The sequence below is a fragment of the Oryctolagus cuniculus genome, chromosome 3 (assembly GCF_051225735.1).
Source record: "Oryctolagus cuniculus isolate XC-2025 breed Fujian yellow rabbit chromosome 3, ASM5122573v1, whole genome shotgun sequence".
Taxonomy (NCBI): Eukaryota; Metazoa; Chordata; class Mammalia; order Lagomorpha; family Leporidae; genus Oryctolagus; species Oryctolagus cuniculus.
Window position 1 is genome coordinate 144,950,087 of NC_142869.1, and position 17,922 is coordinate 144,968,008.

At 37.7% G+C, this 17,922-nt stretch overlaps 2 protein-coding genes and 1 long non-coding RNA gene across 7 annotated transcripts in view; 2 read left to right on the forward strand and 1 right to left on the reverse strand.

Annotated features, from left to right (window-relative positions):
- Positions 1-539: 539 nt before the first annotated feature.
- Positions 540-8,377, forward strand: LOC149127544 (uncharacterized). The gene is made up of 2 exons (XR_016230994.1): positions 540-787; positions 7,773-8,377. It is a non-coding gene; the product is annotated as an uncharacterized LOC149127544 (long non-coding RNA).
- GNAT3 (G protein subunit alpha transducin 3) overlaps positions 3,643-17,922 on the reverse strand; it is an 83,878-nt gene continuing 69,598 nt past the window's right edge. For all 5 annotated transcript variants that reach the window (XM_070071242.2, XM_070071244.2, XM_051848882.3 and 2 more), the window contains 3 exons: positions 4,978-5,107; positions 4,643-4,796; positions 3,643-4,267 (listed from right to left, as the gene is read on the reverse strand). In XM_070071242.2, coding sequence (XP_069927343.1) covers positions 4,077-4,267; positions 4,643-4,796; positions 4,978-5,107 — 475 coding nt within the window. In that variant the 3' untranslated portion in view covers positions 3,643-4,076. The remainder of the gene's footprint in view (positions 4,268-4,642; positions 4,797-4,977; positions 5,108-17,922) is intronic.
- CD36 (CD36 molecule (CD36 blood group)) overlaps positions 11,231-17,922 on the forward strand; it is a 233,588-nt gene continuing 226,896 nt past the window's right edge. Inside the window, exon 1 of the mRNA XM_089328507.1 lies at positions 11,231-11,274. The gene's annotated coding sequence lies outside the window, so the exon portion shown is untranslated. The remainder of the gene's footprint in view (positions 11,275-17,922) is intronic.

Consider the following 17,922-nt stretch of genomic DNA (forward strand, 5'->3'; position numbering starts at 1 on the left):
CTCTCATGTCCGTAATGTTCTGATAAAGCCAAGCTTGAGTAATTTTCTGCAAATGTTTTAGAACATTTCATTATTTGAAAAGATGAGGGATAAGTAAATTTGTACTGGGACAGGTTCATAAACTGAGAACATATTTTTCACAATTACATGATGTGATGTTTGTTTATAACTTTTGCTAATTAATGGGATATTCAATATTTATAGTAAATGCTGGCAACCATACAAATTTTGAAATTGCTTTTTTATAAAGCTTATTTTTGGAGTTGACAGCTTTCACAATGTTTCAACACAAAGGAATTGCTCAGTTCATACCTTTTTTTTTTTTTTTTTTAAATGTATCTTTTATTTATTTGAAGGAGCAACAGAGAGGGAGAGAGAGGGAGAGAAAGAGATCTTCCACTGTTGTTTTACTTTCCAAATGACCACAATAGCAGGGGTTGGACCAGGCTAAAGCCAGGAGTCTGGAACTCCCGTAGGGTCTCCCACAGAGGGGAAGGGGTCCAAGTACCTGGGCCATCTTCTTCTGCTTTTCCAGGTGCATTAGCAGGGAACTCAATGAGAAGTGGAGCAGCTGGGACTGGATCAGGCACTCTCCTCTGAGATGCTCGTGTTGCAGGTTAACGGCTTCACCACAAGGCAGAGGCCCCCGGCTCACACATGTCTTCATTTACCCCTCTAATTACTAGTCCCAGAATACCAAGTCTTTGACCAGCTCATGCGCCTGGAAAACCTCAGAGGATCGGTCCTAAAGTCCCTGCTGGATATACATCTACATCAAGTCTCTGAGGTAAATGCAGTCTCTCTGTATTGGGAAAACTTAGAAATGAATGGATTGGGCATGTGTGGTAAAAATCCAAGGTAAGCAGGTCTGGAGAGTGGTATGAGTTCAGGAAGAGAAACCTCCCATAACGGAGGAAGAAAACATCTGCTGGGTCATACTTGAGTACACTTGAGCTGGGTACATTTTTGTTTGTTTGAACACACACTGGGGTGGCAGAGACCTGGCCTGCCTCTTTGGAATGCTGTAAAAGCTGGAGTGCTGACTGCCCAATACAAGGCTGAACTTCCAGCTGAAGCAGGTGTCGCAATTTTAACCAACTCCATTTCTTGACTCTTTGGGAGTTTCTTAAAAGCAAATCTTCCCCTATTTTCATGTTGTTTTTGTCTTAAATTAGCACCAACTGTCATGAATCTACTTCTAACGTCTTACGTTGAAAATTAGAAAATAAAATCCAAAATACTTTCAATTTTAAAGATTGTAACTTAAAAAATAAAATGTGTTTATTTTGTCTCTTAAAAATTCTTTCCTAACTTTATCAAAATTCATTGTCTAGCATGGCAGTGTTTTTGATAATGAAGTAAAACTTGTAAGTTCCTTTATAGAATTAGAATTTAACAGTTGTTATTTTTTAATGATCCCGATTGACTTCTACTTTTAGTTTTCTTATTTAACATAGTATTTAAAGCTTTCAAAGAAAAAAATAAAGATTCATTTATTTGAAAGGCAGAATTATAGAGAGGGGAGATACTGAATAAGAGAGATAGACAGAGATAGAGACAGATCTTCTAGCTGCTGGTTCACTCCCTAGATGGCAGCAACAGCAGGGGCTGGGCCAGACCAAAGCCCAGAGCCTGGAACTCCATCATCTCCCACATGGATGCAAGAGCCCAAACACGTGGGCCATTTTCTGCTGCTTTCCCAAGCATGTTAGCTGGGAGCTGGATCAGAAGTAGAGCAGCCAGGACTTGAACCTACACTTATATGGGATGCAGGCTTCTCAGGCAGCAGATTAGTTCTCTACTCCATAATGCTGACCCTGAGAAAAAATGTTTTATAAACAAATATTTATGCCTATTTTTTTTTGCACAAGTCAAAATGAGATATATATGTATATATAATATATGTAAATACATTTGGAAAGCAGAGAAGCACACAAACAGAGAGAGAGAGAGAGAGAGAGAGAGATTGATTGATTGATTCCATCCACGGGTTGGCTCCAAGTCTGTGGCAGACCAAAGCTTGGAGTCAAAACTCAGTCCAGGTCATCCATGTATGTGAATTTCAGGGACCCAGTACTTGTGCCATCAGCTGCTGCTTCCTAGGTGTGCACTGGCAGGAAGCTGGAATTGGGAGCAGAGCAAGAGCTTGACCCAGGTACTCCAATATAGAACAAAAACATCCCAGCTGCTACACCAAAGGCCCATCCTGAGTCTATGGAAAGTCTATGGAAAATTGAATCATTTCTGGGCCCACCCTTTCCACTGGTGTCATCTAAAAGAGGAACCCTAAATCAGAAAAATGAGTAATTTAGCAATTGTTAATAATATTAATATCTCAAGTAATATTTCTACTTTCTGTAAATTCCTCACACTGACATGGATAACAGTTTAAAGTAGGGTAAAAGAATAAAAATACAAAGAAATGTGTGAAATTATAGTATCTGTATTCTTAATTTAAAATCTCATAACATTGAATATCTCCTAGCAAAATGCTGTATCAATATCATTGTCATATTTATTGGGTCTTTGCCAACAATTTCACTAGATGGCTGGACTAAATGATTGCTCATGCTACTTGTACTTAATCTCTTGGACTCCTTAATAATTTACATTCTGCAAAGGGATCTCAAATTTTTAAGTGTAATTTATTTTTTACTTGATTGCATTTGTTGAAAACTTCCTTGTGGTGTGTGTGTGTGTGTGTGTGTGTGGTGTGCACGTGCACACATGTGCAAAGCCTGGCACTCTATTCATGATGACTTCTTGAGTTACCATCATGCTTAGGTACTGAGAATGGAAACACATCCGAGAACAAAGCAGCAGCAACACTTGGAGAGACAGAGTTACCTAAATTGAATTGAAGACTGGTGAACTGCCTAATTTATGCTCCTTGCATCTCACCTGGCTTGTAAAAGCCCAGCTAAATCCCTTTTGAGAGTCTGTAAATTTTTTGCACTGAACTAATATTCTAACTGATAAAGAAAGATAAAAATTTTTTGAGATACACTCTAGGAGTGTAGTGAGTGTGTGTCTCTGTGTGTATTACATTTTTCTAAAAAAAGAAAAAAAAAGCCATCTTTGGTTTGTAAAGCATCAGTTGAGCTTTTTACAAGCAGGCTTTGACCACTAGAACACGAAATGCTATTTAGAGTGATTAGATCATACAGTATGAGTGGAGAAGCTCAGCCTTTCTCTTCTGAAGTCCCCCTACCTGCTTGTCCCTAATTTCTCCTTAATTACAAAGCATAAAAGCCTATTAGCACTGAGACATAATTTTTCCCTCTTGCTGTCTAGAATTGTCCTAAAGCCCATGTGACCACCACCGTAACAGTGTTCTGTGCCACCCTGAAATAGAACATGGGAAATGTATACTCCTCTGAGGACAATCATGGAGCTTACAGAGCTTTACCGCGTGTACTTGACCATCTACTTTCTCTCCTCTTCCACAAGGATGGTGCAAAGAGGTGCATTAATAAAATTTTCAACTCTGAAAATAAATTCAGCATTACTGATTGTTAAGCAAAAATGGTAATGGATAGAAGTGTGTGTATTCATTTGCATATATAATTTCCCAATTTCGCCTATATGTGTAATGAGCACTTCATTTGGATGGCTTAAAACAGAGCCAATGGACCAGTAAAATGACTCAAACCATTTTTAATAGTCCCTGCATACAAACATGATTACATTTGTCAGCAAAAGTGAAAGTCTTTCAAAATATGGCTAGTAGAAATAATACAGAGTACTCTGAATTTTCATTATTTTATGATTAAAATTAGGCCACATGAAGGAGTTTATTTCCAAGAAAATTCCCTGATACTAATGTATACTATTTCAGTTACCAAAATATATCAGTTTTAAGCCATAAGAACATAAAAAAACCCCATTGTCCATAACCCAGAGAAATTAAAACTTATTCAGATACAGATGACAACACATGGAAATTTTTTGTGTGAAAACATCTTGATTTATAATGCTAGTTATATTTCTAGGTAAGCTACCAGCTATTCAAACTAATAACACAGCCCTTTTTATATCCTGAAGTACTCCAGCAAGAGTAGAAGGCAGAGGGTTGATTAGAAGAGGCCACAGTCTTTCAGATTCTCTTTGATTATTATATCTGTCACTGCATCAAACACGAACTTGACATTTTGTGTATCAGTAGCACAGGTCATGTGGGAATAAATTTCCTTGTCTTCTTTTTTTAAATTCAAGTCCAGAAACTGATTCTTGATGTAGTTTCCAGCATCTTCAAATGTATTTGGCCCTTGTCAATTAAAAAAATAAAGAAATAAATAATAATTACAGATTTTAAAGAATAAATAGTATCAATATGTCTTAGGATTTTCCTTTGTGTGCTACTATTTGAGGTTCTAAGGGCTCTGTTTCAAAATCACAATGTCAAGGGTCATTTATCAGCATTTATGTAGCATCTACTTGGTGCTGGGAATTATGCTTAACCCACTGAAGACTTCTGGTGGCTAAAGTGTAAACTCTGCATCAAAAACTCATAATGCCATAGAAATAGCAACAAACTGAGTATATTATTCACCCAACAAACTGAGTATATATAAATATTATCTATCCACCTACCTACCTGTTCAAGAATTAATTGCTACAAGCTAATGGGAAAGAATCTCACCAGTATATTCTGGGAAGCAGATGCTGAGATGCACCTTGGTGACTTTTTCTTGAAAGAGATCTTTTTTATTGAGAAACAAGACAATGGAGGTGGTGGCAAAATACTTATGGTTGCAGATGCTGTTGAACAGGTGGAGGCTTTCATGCATTCTGTTCTGTAGGTATGAAAGATGAGCACAGGTAGGGTTATTATTTGCAAAATATGAACGTTGGGCCCCCTAAACAAGGAGCTGGAACAACTATCAGGTTACCTTCACTGGGCTGAGAAATGTGGTAATACTAAGGGACAGCACGAGTGTTGGTTTTTCACCTGGGCCTCGCTCTCCATTCACTTACCACTTCTTCGTCCTCCACCAGGACCATGTCATAGGCACTGAGTGCAGCACAAAATATGATGCACGTAACTCCTTCAAAGCAGTGAATCCATTTCTTCCTCTCTGATCTCTGTCCACCTACATCAAACATTCTTTAAAAAAATTCAAGTGAGTAATAATCTTACAAAATTCCTCCAAAATTTCTGTTAACATTTTGAGTAGTAAATGGATGCTCCCATATTTTTAAAAGGCATATTCTTTTTTTAATTTTTGATTGATTATAAAATAAATCTACTTTGGTCACCACACAAAAAGAGAAATTTCATCTTTTTATGTTGTCTTCATGCAGTCTAGAGTAAAATAAGTCACACACAGATGTTGAGCAGTTGGAAGATTTAAATGTTTAGATCTGTAGTAAAACATGTGTTATCTTTAAAAGCTTTCAATCTAAGTATATATCTGTTCTTTTAGAGGAACAGAAATGCAAGAATACAGGAAGCTACAGTAATTCTGATACCCTGATCTTGCCAGATCTCTTAGCTCTTTCTACATTCATTTGTTCACTCAAATAATTGTTTACATTTTATGTACTAGATGCTATCTATAAAAAAAAGATAAAAAGATGTGTTCACTATCTCCAAAGAGCTTGCTGTCTGATAGAAAAGCAAGTCATTATGCGACAGATATTCTGCTATACAAGATAACATATGAGCACACAGGAATATTTATTAGCCTGCAGGATCATGAGACAAACTCACAGAGCATGATTGAAAACAGGACATTCCCCTAATTTTGTGTTCTGGTAAAAGGCATCACTGGGGACAATAGCTCAATAAGGAAACTAGGAGTTATTGCTAAGACCTCAACTTCTAATTCATCCGTTCTTCCCAGCCCCTCACCTCTTGTCTAGGCCACCAACATTTCTCTCCACTCTTAGAGACTCAAACTTGATTCTGACGGCACTCAGAATTTTGTTTCATTGTATTGCATTTAATGTTTTAATGAAATTAGGTAAATTCCATGTTATGCTGCTTTCTTGTTTACAACCTTTTAATATGTCCTCTTTCCAAACTTAGAATAAAATACGAGCTGTGCTTGATGAGTTACGAGGTTGTAGCTGTCCTGGTTCCTGCTTGGGTTTCCAAGTTTATTTCATACCACTTACCTCCCTTCCATACAGTCTTATCTCAATGATATTTCAGTTTCTTTAATATAAACTGAATGTTTTGCTGCCTCAGCACTTTTGCCCAGGTTGTCTCTTCTTCCTGTGACACAGATTTCTTTTTTAATCTGCTTCTTTTCTCAACTTTCTGATGTTAGCACCAGTAGCTCCTCCATGAAGAAGCCTCGTGGGGTATCCATGTAAATTCTCTCTCTCTCTCTCTCTGTCCTCCATTTATGTCCTATAGCATCATTCTCTTTACTTAGTAAAGGTCACAATTGATAATTAACTTTTTTTAACATTTAATTTCCACCATTGCTCTCATAGAGTAGCATCTTCATTAGGGTAAGAACTTGATATGTTAGTAACTCCTGTATTCCCAGGTTTTGGCCCCATGCCACATACATAAAAGATATGCGATAAAAACTTGCTAAATACAAGGATTGTGCATTAATTCAGCTGGGGAGTAGGCTACACAATGTGCATATGAAAAACACCAAGGCATATGAGAACACGGCATGTTTGGAAAACTAAATAATTAATATTTTTGGAAATTTGAATAATAGGGTAAAAACATTGAGATGTGTGGTCTAACAATTATCCATTTATTCACCCATTCATCATTCATTTCATATATAGAGTTGTCTCTCAGTGTTCACAGAGGATTGGCTTCAGGACTCTCTCAAGTTAGAAAATCTGCAGATTCTCAAGTCCCTTATGTAAGATGAAGATGGCAGAGTATTTGCAAGAAACCTACCATGTTCTCTGTTCTACTTTCTTTTTTAAAAAATTAGCTAATTAATTAAATGTATTTGAATGGCAGAAAGAGAGAGGTGGGGGGAAGATGAGGGAAGAGAGAGAGAGAGAGACAGAGAGAGAGAGTGGGTGGGTGTGTTCACTCCCCAAATCCCTCATCAGAGACTAAGCCACGCTAAAATCAGAAGGCTGAAATTCATTCCAGGTCTCTCTCCCACATGGGTGACAGGGATTCAAGTACTTGATTCAGTACCTGCAGGAAGCTGGAATCAGGAGCCAAGCCAGGACTTGAACGCAAGCTCCCTGATGTGGGTTGCAGGTGTCTCAACTGATGTCTTAACTGCTGTACCAAACATCTGTGCCATATTCTTTAAATAACCTCTAGATTGTATGTAACACCTAGTGCAATGTAATTGTAAGTAGTCATTACAGTGTACTGTGTAGGGAACAATGATAAGAAAGAACGTCTACATATTTAGTGGAGAAGCAATTGTTTTCCTCTCAATATTTTCTGATAATGCTTGGTTGAGTTACGGATGTGGATACAGAGGGTTGATTATATTTACTGAGCACTTATCATATATGTGTCCCCAAGAAGTTTGTAATTTAGTGGTTGTAGTGTTGATGATGAGGAGGATGGTGACGGTCATGATGCGGTGTGTGATGGACACAGTATAGACTCAAGATACCCATATAGAATAGGGAGGGCAGGGGGCAGCAAGTAATCTGAAACAGCAGGACTCAGGAGTAAGCCCGGGGTGACTGATCAGAAATAGATAGAGTCTTTCATGTTCCATGAGACATGTACATTTCATATTGCAGTCCATGGAGGACTGTGGGAGAATTTCAGTAGGTATTTACTTTTTTTTTTTTTTCCTGCCTTTTTGTTGTTGCGTTAGGTAACTTTAAATACAGTGCAGAAGATAGATTTGATGAGGAAAAGACTAACAAAGAAATAAATTATGGGGCTACCATAACAGTCTAAGACCAAGATATTAAGTATCAAAAAGCACCCAAGTGGTCTAGACTTCAAGAGTAATGGTTTGGGATCATAAATGTCAACCAGCTGATTTGTGGAAGATAATCAAGCACCATGAAAAACGTTCATTATGAAAAAACCATGTTTTCAAGATTATTTTTGCACCAAAATAAACTTATCTTTAAGTGCATTTTCTGTGAACATTTTGAAGTATCTTCGAATGTGCACCAACGCAAAACCAGCCCATGCAGTAGTAAATTGAAAGAAGAGATGCTCACACTTTTGAAGACAATGGGTAAGAGTTCAATAGTTTGCAAATTTAAATCTAACATTAACAATCAATATTATAAATGCTGCTAACTACCCAAGTTTCTGCAGTTTCAGACATGCAAAATAAAAGGAGGCAGAGGACAGAGTTTTGAGTTTAAGGTTATATTATGTGGAAATTAACCAAGAAATTTAATTTCAAAAATCAGTGAAATTCTTATGGAAACATTAAGTATTCAGGCACTTAAATTTTTAGTCAAATATATTTTGTCAATCAATGATGGCAGCCTTATTTTTTTCAGAGTTTGCAGAATAGAGTTTATTCATTTAATGAAATTACACAAAATAGAAAATGTTGCAGAAATGGACACATATCAGACCATAACTTTTATTTCCTCTTAATTTTCATATCAGCAACTGTAATGAACTGATCCTAATTTAACACTCTTTAGAATAATTTACTATTTTCTAGGTGTCTAAACATCTTAGAATGAATTCAATATACCTCATCATAGAATTCAATACACCTCACCATGAACTTAGAAGGGAGGTGTAACCATTGTTCTCACTTTTCAGATGAGCTGTTAAACACCTCACTCAAGGCATATTCATCTGTTACTATTTGTTGACGTTTCTTATGTGATAGGCACCATGACAAGTTCTGTGGATATGAGAGCTATGTTGTAAAAGTTGTTCATTCCTCAGGTAGAAATCTATTCACTTAGACCAAAAGTCCTCAACTACAACTAACGTCTACAGTTAGCTCTCAGACTTTGATTAGTGATTGGCACGGTCTTCACTCTGAATCTATCTTTCTTTCTCTAGGCAGACAATAGTGTGTGTTGCCATTCTGGATTCCGAGTGTTGAACATATTCTTAATTTGATTGTGTGAATATATTATGACCATATTATGAATCACTTGTTGGCACAGAACTGTGACACTGTGAATGAGAAAAGATGGACTAACTTGTGGATTTTGGTGAGATGATGGTGAAGTATACAACAGTAGGTTCAAATCCTTTGTAAGATTTTGAAACAAACCTTTTCCCAGATCTCCTCCTGTGGGATTTTAGCATGTAAGACCCTCCACAGTTCTAACTGCTTCTTTTTCACTAACTTACTGGATAACTAATCACGGAATCAGGACAAAGGTAACTGAATGAGTGCAAAGTTGTGTCTACACAGAGCCTAGTAATCAAATTCCATGATACCTTGGTTTTCTCCACTGAGGAGGACTTGAATCAGCACTTCTAACAATATTTTTGAGCTTCCTTTTCTCTGCTTTTATGCCCAACTTCTCTATTTCCCTTCATTTTGATCAATTTTTTCCCTTTAGCCACATTGCATATGCAAATCTTAAAAGTGTGAGCAAATGTTTTTTTCTTTAAGGTATTGAATTAGCCAACTTTCCATTGCTACAATGAAACACCATTGACAACCAGCATTATCAAGGAGAAAAAAAAAAAAACAGTTTACTGTAGCTCACAGCTCTGGAGGTTGAAGTTCATAATGGGATGGGCCCATTATTTGATCCCTGATGAGGGTCCTGGATGGTAGGGTTGGAGCGAGCATGGAGAATAAATCACATGGTGAATTAGAAGCAGAAAGGGACATTGGGTCTAGACTCTGGTTTTTATAAGAAACTTCTCACAAGAACTACCCTGTGATGGCACCACATCAGTGACGCTAATGACCTTTCACTGGGTCCCTCCTCTGAACACCATCATTGGATCAAATTTCTACATTTTTGGGGGTCATTAACTTGTGACTTTGGGGTTTAAAGTTCTATAAGAATTCAGCTATATCATAGTCAAAGCATAGCAAGTGACTTTGTATAACTATTTACCTTCTTGGCATGGTGACAAAATATTTTACCTTGGAGAAAATAAATATTTCTCTCATGTTAATTTCATATTGTTTTGTTTTTGGCAGTGGAGTCCCCAGTGAATAACAGTAATAATAAGAATGAACAAGACATTTGAATCATGTTATGGACTGTACAGCAAACATAAATTCCTTATATAGCCCATGAGGAAAAGACTAAACTCAAATAAATCTTAGTGCTATCATAATAGTTTAAGACAAAGATATTAGGTATCAAAAAGCACCTAAGTTGCACAGACTTCACGAGTAATAGATATGTTTAGGATAATAAATGCCAACCAGCTGATTTCATATGAACCCATGCATTTATTTGCTGCAAGTCGCGAATGGCTTCCCACCAAATAGAAAATCGGAAAATCAGAGCAAAGGCAAGCCCAGCAATCACCCTGGCTATGTCCTGATTTTGTCTGATGACGCAGCTTCTCTGCAGCCTGTAAATAATACATTGATTACTATTAATAAAGCAGCTAATCACCTCCTCAGATAAATACGTACAACTGATAAATAATATAATGGGACTAATAGTTTACAGTTCAATACCCTAGGCTCTGGTATCTGATTCTTAGCTACCTACTGTCTAACTGCAGATAGTGTAAGGCAGCAGCGATGGCTCAAGTAATTGGGTTCCTGCCATCTGTATGGCAGACCTGGATTGAGGTCCTGGCCCTTGGCTCCTGCCTCAACTCAGTTGTGGGCATTCGAAGAGTGAGCCGGTGAATGGGAACTTTTCTCTATTTTTCTCTGTCTGTTTCTTCTGTCTCAAAGATTTGAAAGTTCATGGAAAATGACATTAAATGATATTTATCTTTGTGCAAAACATATTTGAGATTTATATACTTTTTTCATAATAAGCCTTTGTCATGAATTTTTTGGAAGACCTCTCATACCCATTTTGCAAGTGGAGAAACTGAGCCTTTGAGGATTAGGTGGTTTATTTCCAAATTCAAATTAGTACACGGTAGAAATGAGTCAACCTGACCTTTAGCCAGTGTTCTGTCAGCGTATCACACAGCTTCCAATAAACACACTTTAATAGGCCAAGTTTTCATTTAAGGAAGGGAGGACAAATATTACTCAGCCTTTATTCAAGTTGATAAAATGAATTCTCAAAGTCTATCTTAGGCTGAACATTTATAATCTTCTCATTTATGACCTACTTGATAAATAATGCTTTTTTTTTCTGTGCAGATTGATGTAGGAGTCATAGGTCCAGGGAACACTGAACATTTCTCTAATGACATCTGCTGTTACTGAACTGAAGTGCTTCCCAGTAAGTCAGACCAAGGCCAGTGTTTCGCTTTTGTATTGATTTTCCTGGATATTATGTAAGCTCCAAGAAAAGTGACATTTGTTTTGCTATTATTGTCATAATTTATTTTTCATGCATCTCTTTAAACGTCATCTTTTCATTTCAATTTTAACTGAAATCTTCTTGTACAGAGATGTGAAGTGTCCCAACTTATTAAAACAATTGGTAGATACCCAAAGTAGAATATTTACTTGTCAATTTGACTGAAGTCTTTCCCTTATTTATAAATACAAAAGCAAAGCCAAAACCTTCGTTGTGGCTATTCTGTGAAAAGCATGCATCCTTGCTGCCTGAATATTTGGATTGTTCAAATATAAGAGAAATTAATGGAATAGAAATATTTGAATGTCATAATTCTCTGAAAAGCTAAAGTAAATGGAGACTTAATGATGTGAAATGGAATTTACATTTCTTGTTTTGGGAAAAGAGCTTTTATTTTATGAATTTATTAGGGGGCAATAACTATTCATTAAATCTGATGTTTAAGTTAGGATTCTTAAAGTTTAAAAAACAGTTTTTAAATGATTGATATTTTTGTAGGTGAACATTGACAAACCAGGCTTTAAAGTGACAACTAAGCATTTGGTCATTTGTGAAATTGCTGGTGGCATTAATATATTGCAAATCATAAGAGTATTTTGGTTTTATATTAAACAGTTTGCTAAACAGTTGAGTTCTATTTTAGACAGTTGGCAAAGCTGTTGAGTTTTATGAGTTTATGTTAAATACTTGGCTAAATATTAGACCACACAAGATTATTCACACTTTGTTTCTGATTAAAGTATTATGAAATAATCTTCCTTTTACAATTCTTGAAAAAATTATCACAGAATCTAAGATAGGTTAAAATTCATAATGCTTCTGCAACTAGTTTACTTATTTTGCAAAATTAATTAGTCATTTATTTAGAAGGCACACACACATACACAGAAAGAGATCTCCCATCTGTTACTCCTCAAATGCCCACAACAGCCATAGCTGGACGAGGCTGAAGGCAGGAACCAAGAACTCAATCTGAATCTCCCATATGGGTGTGAGGGACTCAACAACTTGATCCATCACTTGTTGCCTCCCAGGGTGTCATTCGCTGGAAGTTGGAACTGAGAGCAGGACTGAGATTCGAATCCAGGAACTTGAAGTTAGAGTGCAGGGGTCCCAAGCAGTGTGTTAACTGCTATGTCAAACACCCACCATTCTGTAGCTAGTTTGATACATGTCTTTGCTCATCCTATAAACATGTGACTATCTTTGAAATAAATTGCAGTTTTTGACATCTGCTACTATATATATGATCTCATAAAAATAAGATTTAATCTGAGTAGAAATTTATTTAAGCTATTCTATTGAATAGGATTTTTCCAAGATGTTTGACAGATTTGATAGAACTTCTTAAAACTGCTGTTTTTGAGAGGGTCAACAGGTGCATCTGTGTCATCATTACACAGACACAGCAAAGTGGTATGACCTAATCATTCACTTGTGCCCAGTTCTGAGAACAGCAGGGTAAATGGTTGGAGACGCAAAGGCTCTGCATGGAGATCTTTCTAAATCCCTTAACTGCTCATAATTAAAATAAGAATCAAAAGTCCTTATAACCATAAAAGAGCCATGATTATACCATTATTTACTTTTTTGAATGTGTGTGTGTATGTGTGTGTATGCATTTGGAAGTTCAAATGCCCACTAGATAATTCTGATTTTTGCACAATGTAATTAATAAAGGTATTAGATAAATTCCATTCCTAGAATAGACATATTATGTTGCTGATATTAATCATGATGTCACTTGAAATGAGTATATAGTATATGTGAGTTACTGCTCTATGATATCTCATAGAGAATAATAAAACTCACCTGAGATGAAGGTGCTGGATAGACAATGAGACTCATGCCTAGGCTGGGGGATCCATACTCCATTAAAGAAATGCAGGGGACTCAATTCAATTTCATATTTCAGGAACACTAATTTATTTCATATCAATGGGCCACTTGAAGATTCTAGAAAATAGTTATGTTAACATTTACAAAATCTAAAGCTCTGTGTGGAACAGCTGCTGGCCTTGTTTCCTTGGTATCTATGTAGTTTTCAGTCCTTTCAATTTATTTTTTATCATGGAACACTTAAGGAGAAAGTTACTTCTCTATAATTGCTTGATACACCCTTGGACATCTCTTTCTAAATTACTTGTTCTGAGGAAGTATTCTGTAGCAATAGAAGGGCTCACAGTTACATGGCACTTTTCAACTTACACATTGGTTCAACATCTGTGAAAATATTTTATTTTATGAGCTTGACAGTTGGGGTTCTTGTTTGATAAGAACTCTAAGGCAATTTCCATTAAATTAGATGATACATGAAGATGATGCAGTACATTGGCAGAGAGAATTTTTCATTTTGATGTTCCTGCTTAAAATTCCAAAGTTCTCTAATTTGATATGCAAATGAAATCCTTAGTTTTACATAGTCATAGGATGATTTATGCTATGTGAATACAAATTAATGCTAATGTAATATTATTAGTACCTGAGCACTTACTGAGATAAAGTTGGAAGGTACATTATTTTTGTATTGAAACACTACAGAATTTTACCATATAAAAGGCTGTGCATTCTTGGACAATCCTATTCAGGACTTAAAAGTTATTAACTGTGAGAATTTATTAGATGCTTAATACTTCTCAAGTGCTGTGACTAACCTTAAAAGTGCACTGAAATGATTTCTGGTAGCTCCTTAAGAATAGCAATCATTAAAAAAAAACCTGTAGTTGGGCAGGTGTTTGATGTAGCAGTTAAAATACAAGGCGAGATACCCACATCCCAGATCAGAATGCCTGGGCTCAGGTCCTTGTTCTACTCCTGGTCACAGCTTCCTGCTGATGCACACCTGAGAAGCAGCAGTGATGGTGCAAGTGTGTGGATTCTTGCTGCTCATGTGGGAAATCCTGGACTGAGTTTCTGGCTCCTGGTTTTGGCCTTGCCCAGTCCTGGATGTAGACCAGCAACTGTGTGATCTCTCCTAGACTCTCACATAAATAATATTAAACAATTTGTAGCAAAACTTAAATACTTCCAGGATATTATTTTTATAAAGGACTTATTTTTGAAGAAACTCCCTGTATTTGAGTAATGAGCTAGTGTTTTCTCTAGCCTCTGCCTTGTAAAGAAGGCTTTGAGGGGCTGGCACCGTGGCTCACTTGGTTAATCCTCAGCTTGCAGTGCCAGGATCCCATATGGTAGCTGGGTTCTAGTCCCGGTTGCTCCTCTTCAAGTCCAGCTCTCTGCTGTGGCTCAGGAGGGCAGTGGAGGATGGCCCAAGTGCTTGGGCCCCTGCACCCACATGGGAGACCAGGAAGAAGCACCTGGCTCCTGGCTATGGATCGGCACAGTGCCAGCTGTAGTGGCCATTTGGGGAGTGAACCAACAGAAGGAAGACCTTTCTCTGTCTCTCTCTCTCTCACTGTCTATAACTCTACCTGTCAAATAAATTTTAAAAAAAAAAGAAGCCTTTGATACCCCAGCAATCTGAGTCAGAGGAATGCAAATTGATACCCCAGTGATCTGAGTCAGAGGAATGCAAACTCTTCTTAAGAAAGCAAAAATAACTCCAAAGCTGTTTGAGTGGATGACAAACAGGTGGGTATTGCACAGGGAGGAGAATGGTACACAAACTATTTCCTAAAGGGACTTCACAATTCAGTTCACAGACACCTTCCATTGAGGCATTCATATTATATTCACAGAGCCAGCAATATTCAAATATAGAATAGAACCCAGCTTTCTGCTAATGCAGACCCTGAGAAGCAGCAGGCGACAGCTCAAATGGTTTAGCCCCTGCCACCCAGGTGAGAGACCTGGACTGACTTTCCTGGCTCTCTGGCATTGGGGAGTGAACCAGCAGATGGGAGCTCGCTCTCTCTATATATGTCTCTATATGTCTCTTTGTCTCTTTCAAATAAACTAGACAAAAAATTTTAATTGTTATTATTAAAAATATCAAGGCAAGTAACTGTATTATATTCAAAATATAATGTAGAATTAAGAATTTCTAATTATTTGTATTACCTGGTTCTAAGTGAACTAGGAGTTCCAGGAACTGATTGTGATTTTCCTGTGTTTTGTTGTTGATGGCTGACTGTTCTGTGCTTTGGTTGTAGAATCGCTGAATTGTTCAGTACCCCAAGGCCTGCCCTCTCAGACACCTCCCTAACAGGCTGTCATTGTGACTCCCCTCTCCCGGGCCCATTTTTCCTCTGAAAGGAATTATGAATGACCAACAACACTGGAAGGATACATTCTCTACAGAAAGTCTGGCTTCCATCACTATTGACCTGACAACCTGTCAGTGAAGCGCAGTGTGGGCAGTGTAGTCTGTGAAGTATGACAATGTACCTGTGATGTGCAGTGGAGACAGGGTGTCCTGTGATATCTGAAACCACCCACCTGTGACATGCAGTGTGGACTGTGTGCTCTGTGAAGACAGATGAGCATTTCAATCCCCTTTCTAGCACTGCCTATGGAGGAACTTGGGGGAATCTTTTGCACTCATCTGAACCTCCATTTGTTGATTCTTTATCCTACCTGAAGATTGCTACTCCCAGCGCCTCACATTACTGAGGAGATGTAAAGATTGTGTGCATGTGGGACTTTGCAGGAGCATCACTCACTCAGCAAAAATGCACTAGATGTTTCCTCTCTGCTAGCCTTTCTGATAAGCACCAGAGGTGGAGCTGTAAACAGACTTGACCCTGGCCTCTGGAGCTGATAACATCTGAGGAAGAAAGAAAAACAAAAGAGTAAACTGATCACAAAACAAAACCCAGCAAACTCCTGTTCTTACACGGGTAGGCTTTGAAAAGTAAAGCAGTGCACTGGATCCACAATGGCCCATGCGGACTTGCCTGCAGAGAATGAGTTATTTGTGTTTCTTCCCAACTCTGCCTTTAGTGACATTATGTGAGCGGATTGAAATCAGCCATGGGCCAGTATGTATTCCAGGGAAAGCACTGAGGCCACTCATCAGAACTCTCTCCCTCACCCCACTGTCCTGGAGATCTGCTGCACACTGCTGGGTGTAACAATGACAGGGAAATGAACAGATAGCAAAGAGGTAGGATGCACATGGCCTCTGCATGAGGAGATGACATTTGATGGGGACACTCAGTTCTTAGAAGTAGATGTTCTTGGCAGAGATAGGGGCATAGCACTTCAGGCAGAGAGAATAGCAAGTGCAAAGGCCTGAAGCCTAGGGGGGTTGGAGAAGAGATAGATGCGTAAGAAAGATAATGTGTGAGACCAACCACTTCTGAGAAGATACTAGATTAGTATAGTAGACAGGAACAGATGTCCAATAGACAACATTAATTGTCAATACTGGTTTATAATTGAGACAGTTCAGCACCCAGAAAATTCCATCTGCAAAAGTAGGATCAGCCCCATCAAGTTAGGAGTCTCTGCTACAACTCAGTTTTTCTAATCTCTACAGCAAACTTACTGGGGAAGTAAAGGACAGGTAACCACTGCACTCCCGAACTCCCGCTAAATGATCACCGCAGAACCTGGGATTGGAACTTTGGTCTAAGCTGCCTCACTCGCAGTTCCAGTCTGTGTTTCAGTGGAAAATTTGGAGAGAAGAAAAAATAAGAAAGGACAGGGAGTGTCAGCAGTGTTTAGACAGAGGTAGGAGAGGCAGGGGGAGAGGCAAGTAGATGTGGGCTCCCAAAGGAAAATCCCAGAAACTGAATCAAAGGTCAGGATTCTGGAGAAGGCAGCTGGCAAGGACCAGTGGAGCTGGGCTGGTGACAGAGTTTTACGACATTCACCAAGAGGGGTTGCTGGTTTCAGTCTGTGCTGGTCTTTTCCTCTGATTCCATCTTTGGCTTATCTTTCAGAAAATGAACTCTCTGTAAGCCAGAAAATTAAGTAGGGATTTTGAAGACATTTCTTTTATATTAATTGAAAATATTCTATCAATGTAACAGCCGTTCTAATTAGATATTAAATAGCCAGTCTGCATATTTAAAACATTTAGAAGCTTTTATCCCACTGAAATTAATTATATGATACCGATTAATTGCCATTCCCTTACTTTTTCCTCACAAATGAATAGGAATAATTAACCATTTCTCTAGTTTTTCCACTCTTGGAAGATATGCACATGACTGGACCTTTTTTATTGTATTTTAATTGCTATTTTTCATTACTGAAGGATGCAGCTAGATCCTGGCATTAATGTTTAATGCTCCATCTTGCCTACAATCCACAGCAAAAGGGGCTTAAGTATCAAAGGATGTTTTCTACCAGTGTAGTTTAGGTTTCCATTTTTTGGTATAGTAAAGATTTTATAACAAAATTTCTAAGAAGTCTTGATAATGCAATAGCAATGAAATTAATAATTCATTTTCATACTCACAACCTGCTTCTAAAATATGCCTTGTCATTCCAACAAATAGCATCACATCCAAATAATTCAAAGATTATTTGAATTTTTAAAATTAAAGGAACAAACTTAAAAGGAATATTTTAAGCAAATGAGGGGAGTAAGAAGGCAAAAGGCACAGGACCCCAGCCCCTGATACTTGAATATGCTGTTTTAATTTTTGACCCCACTCC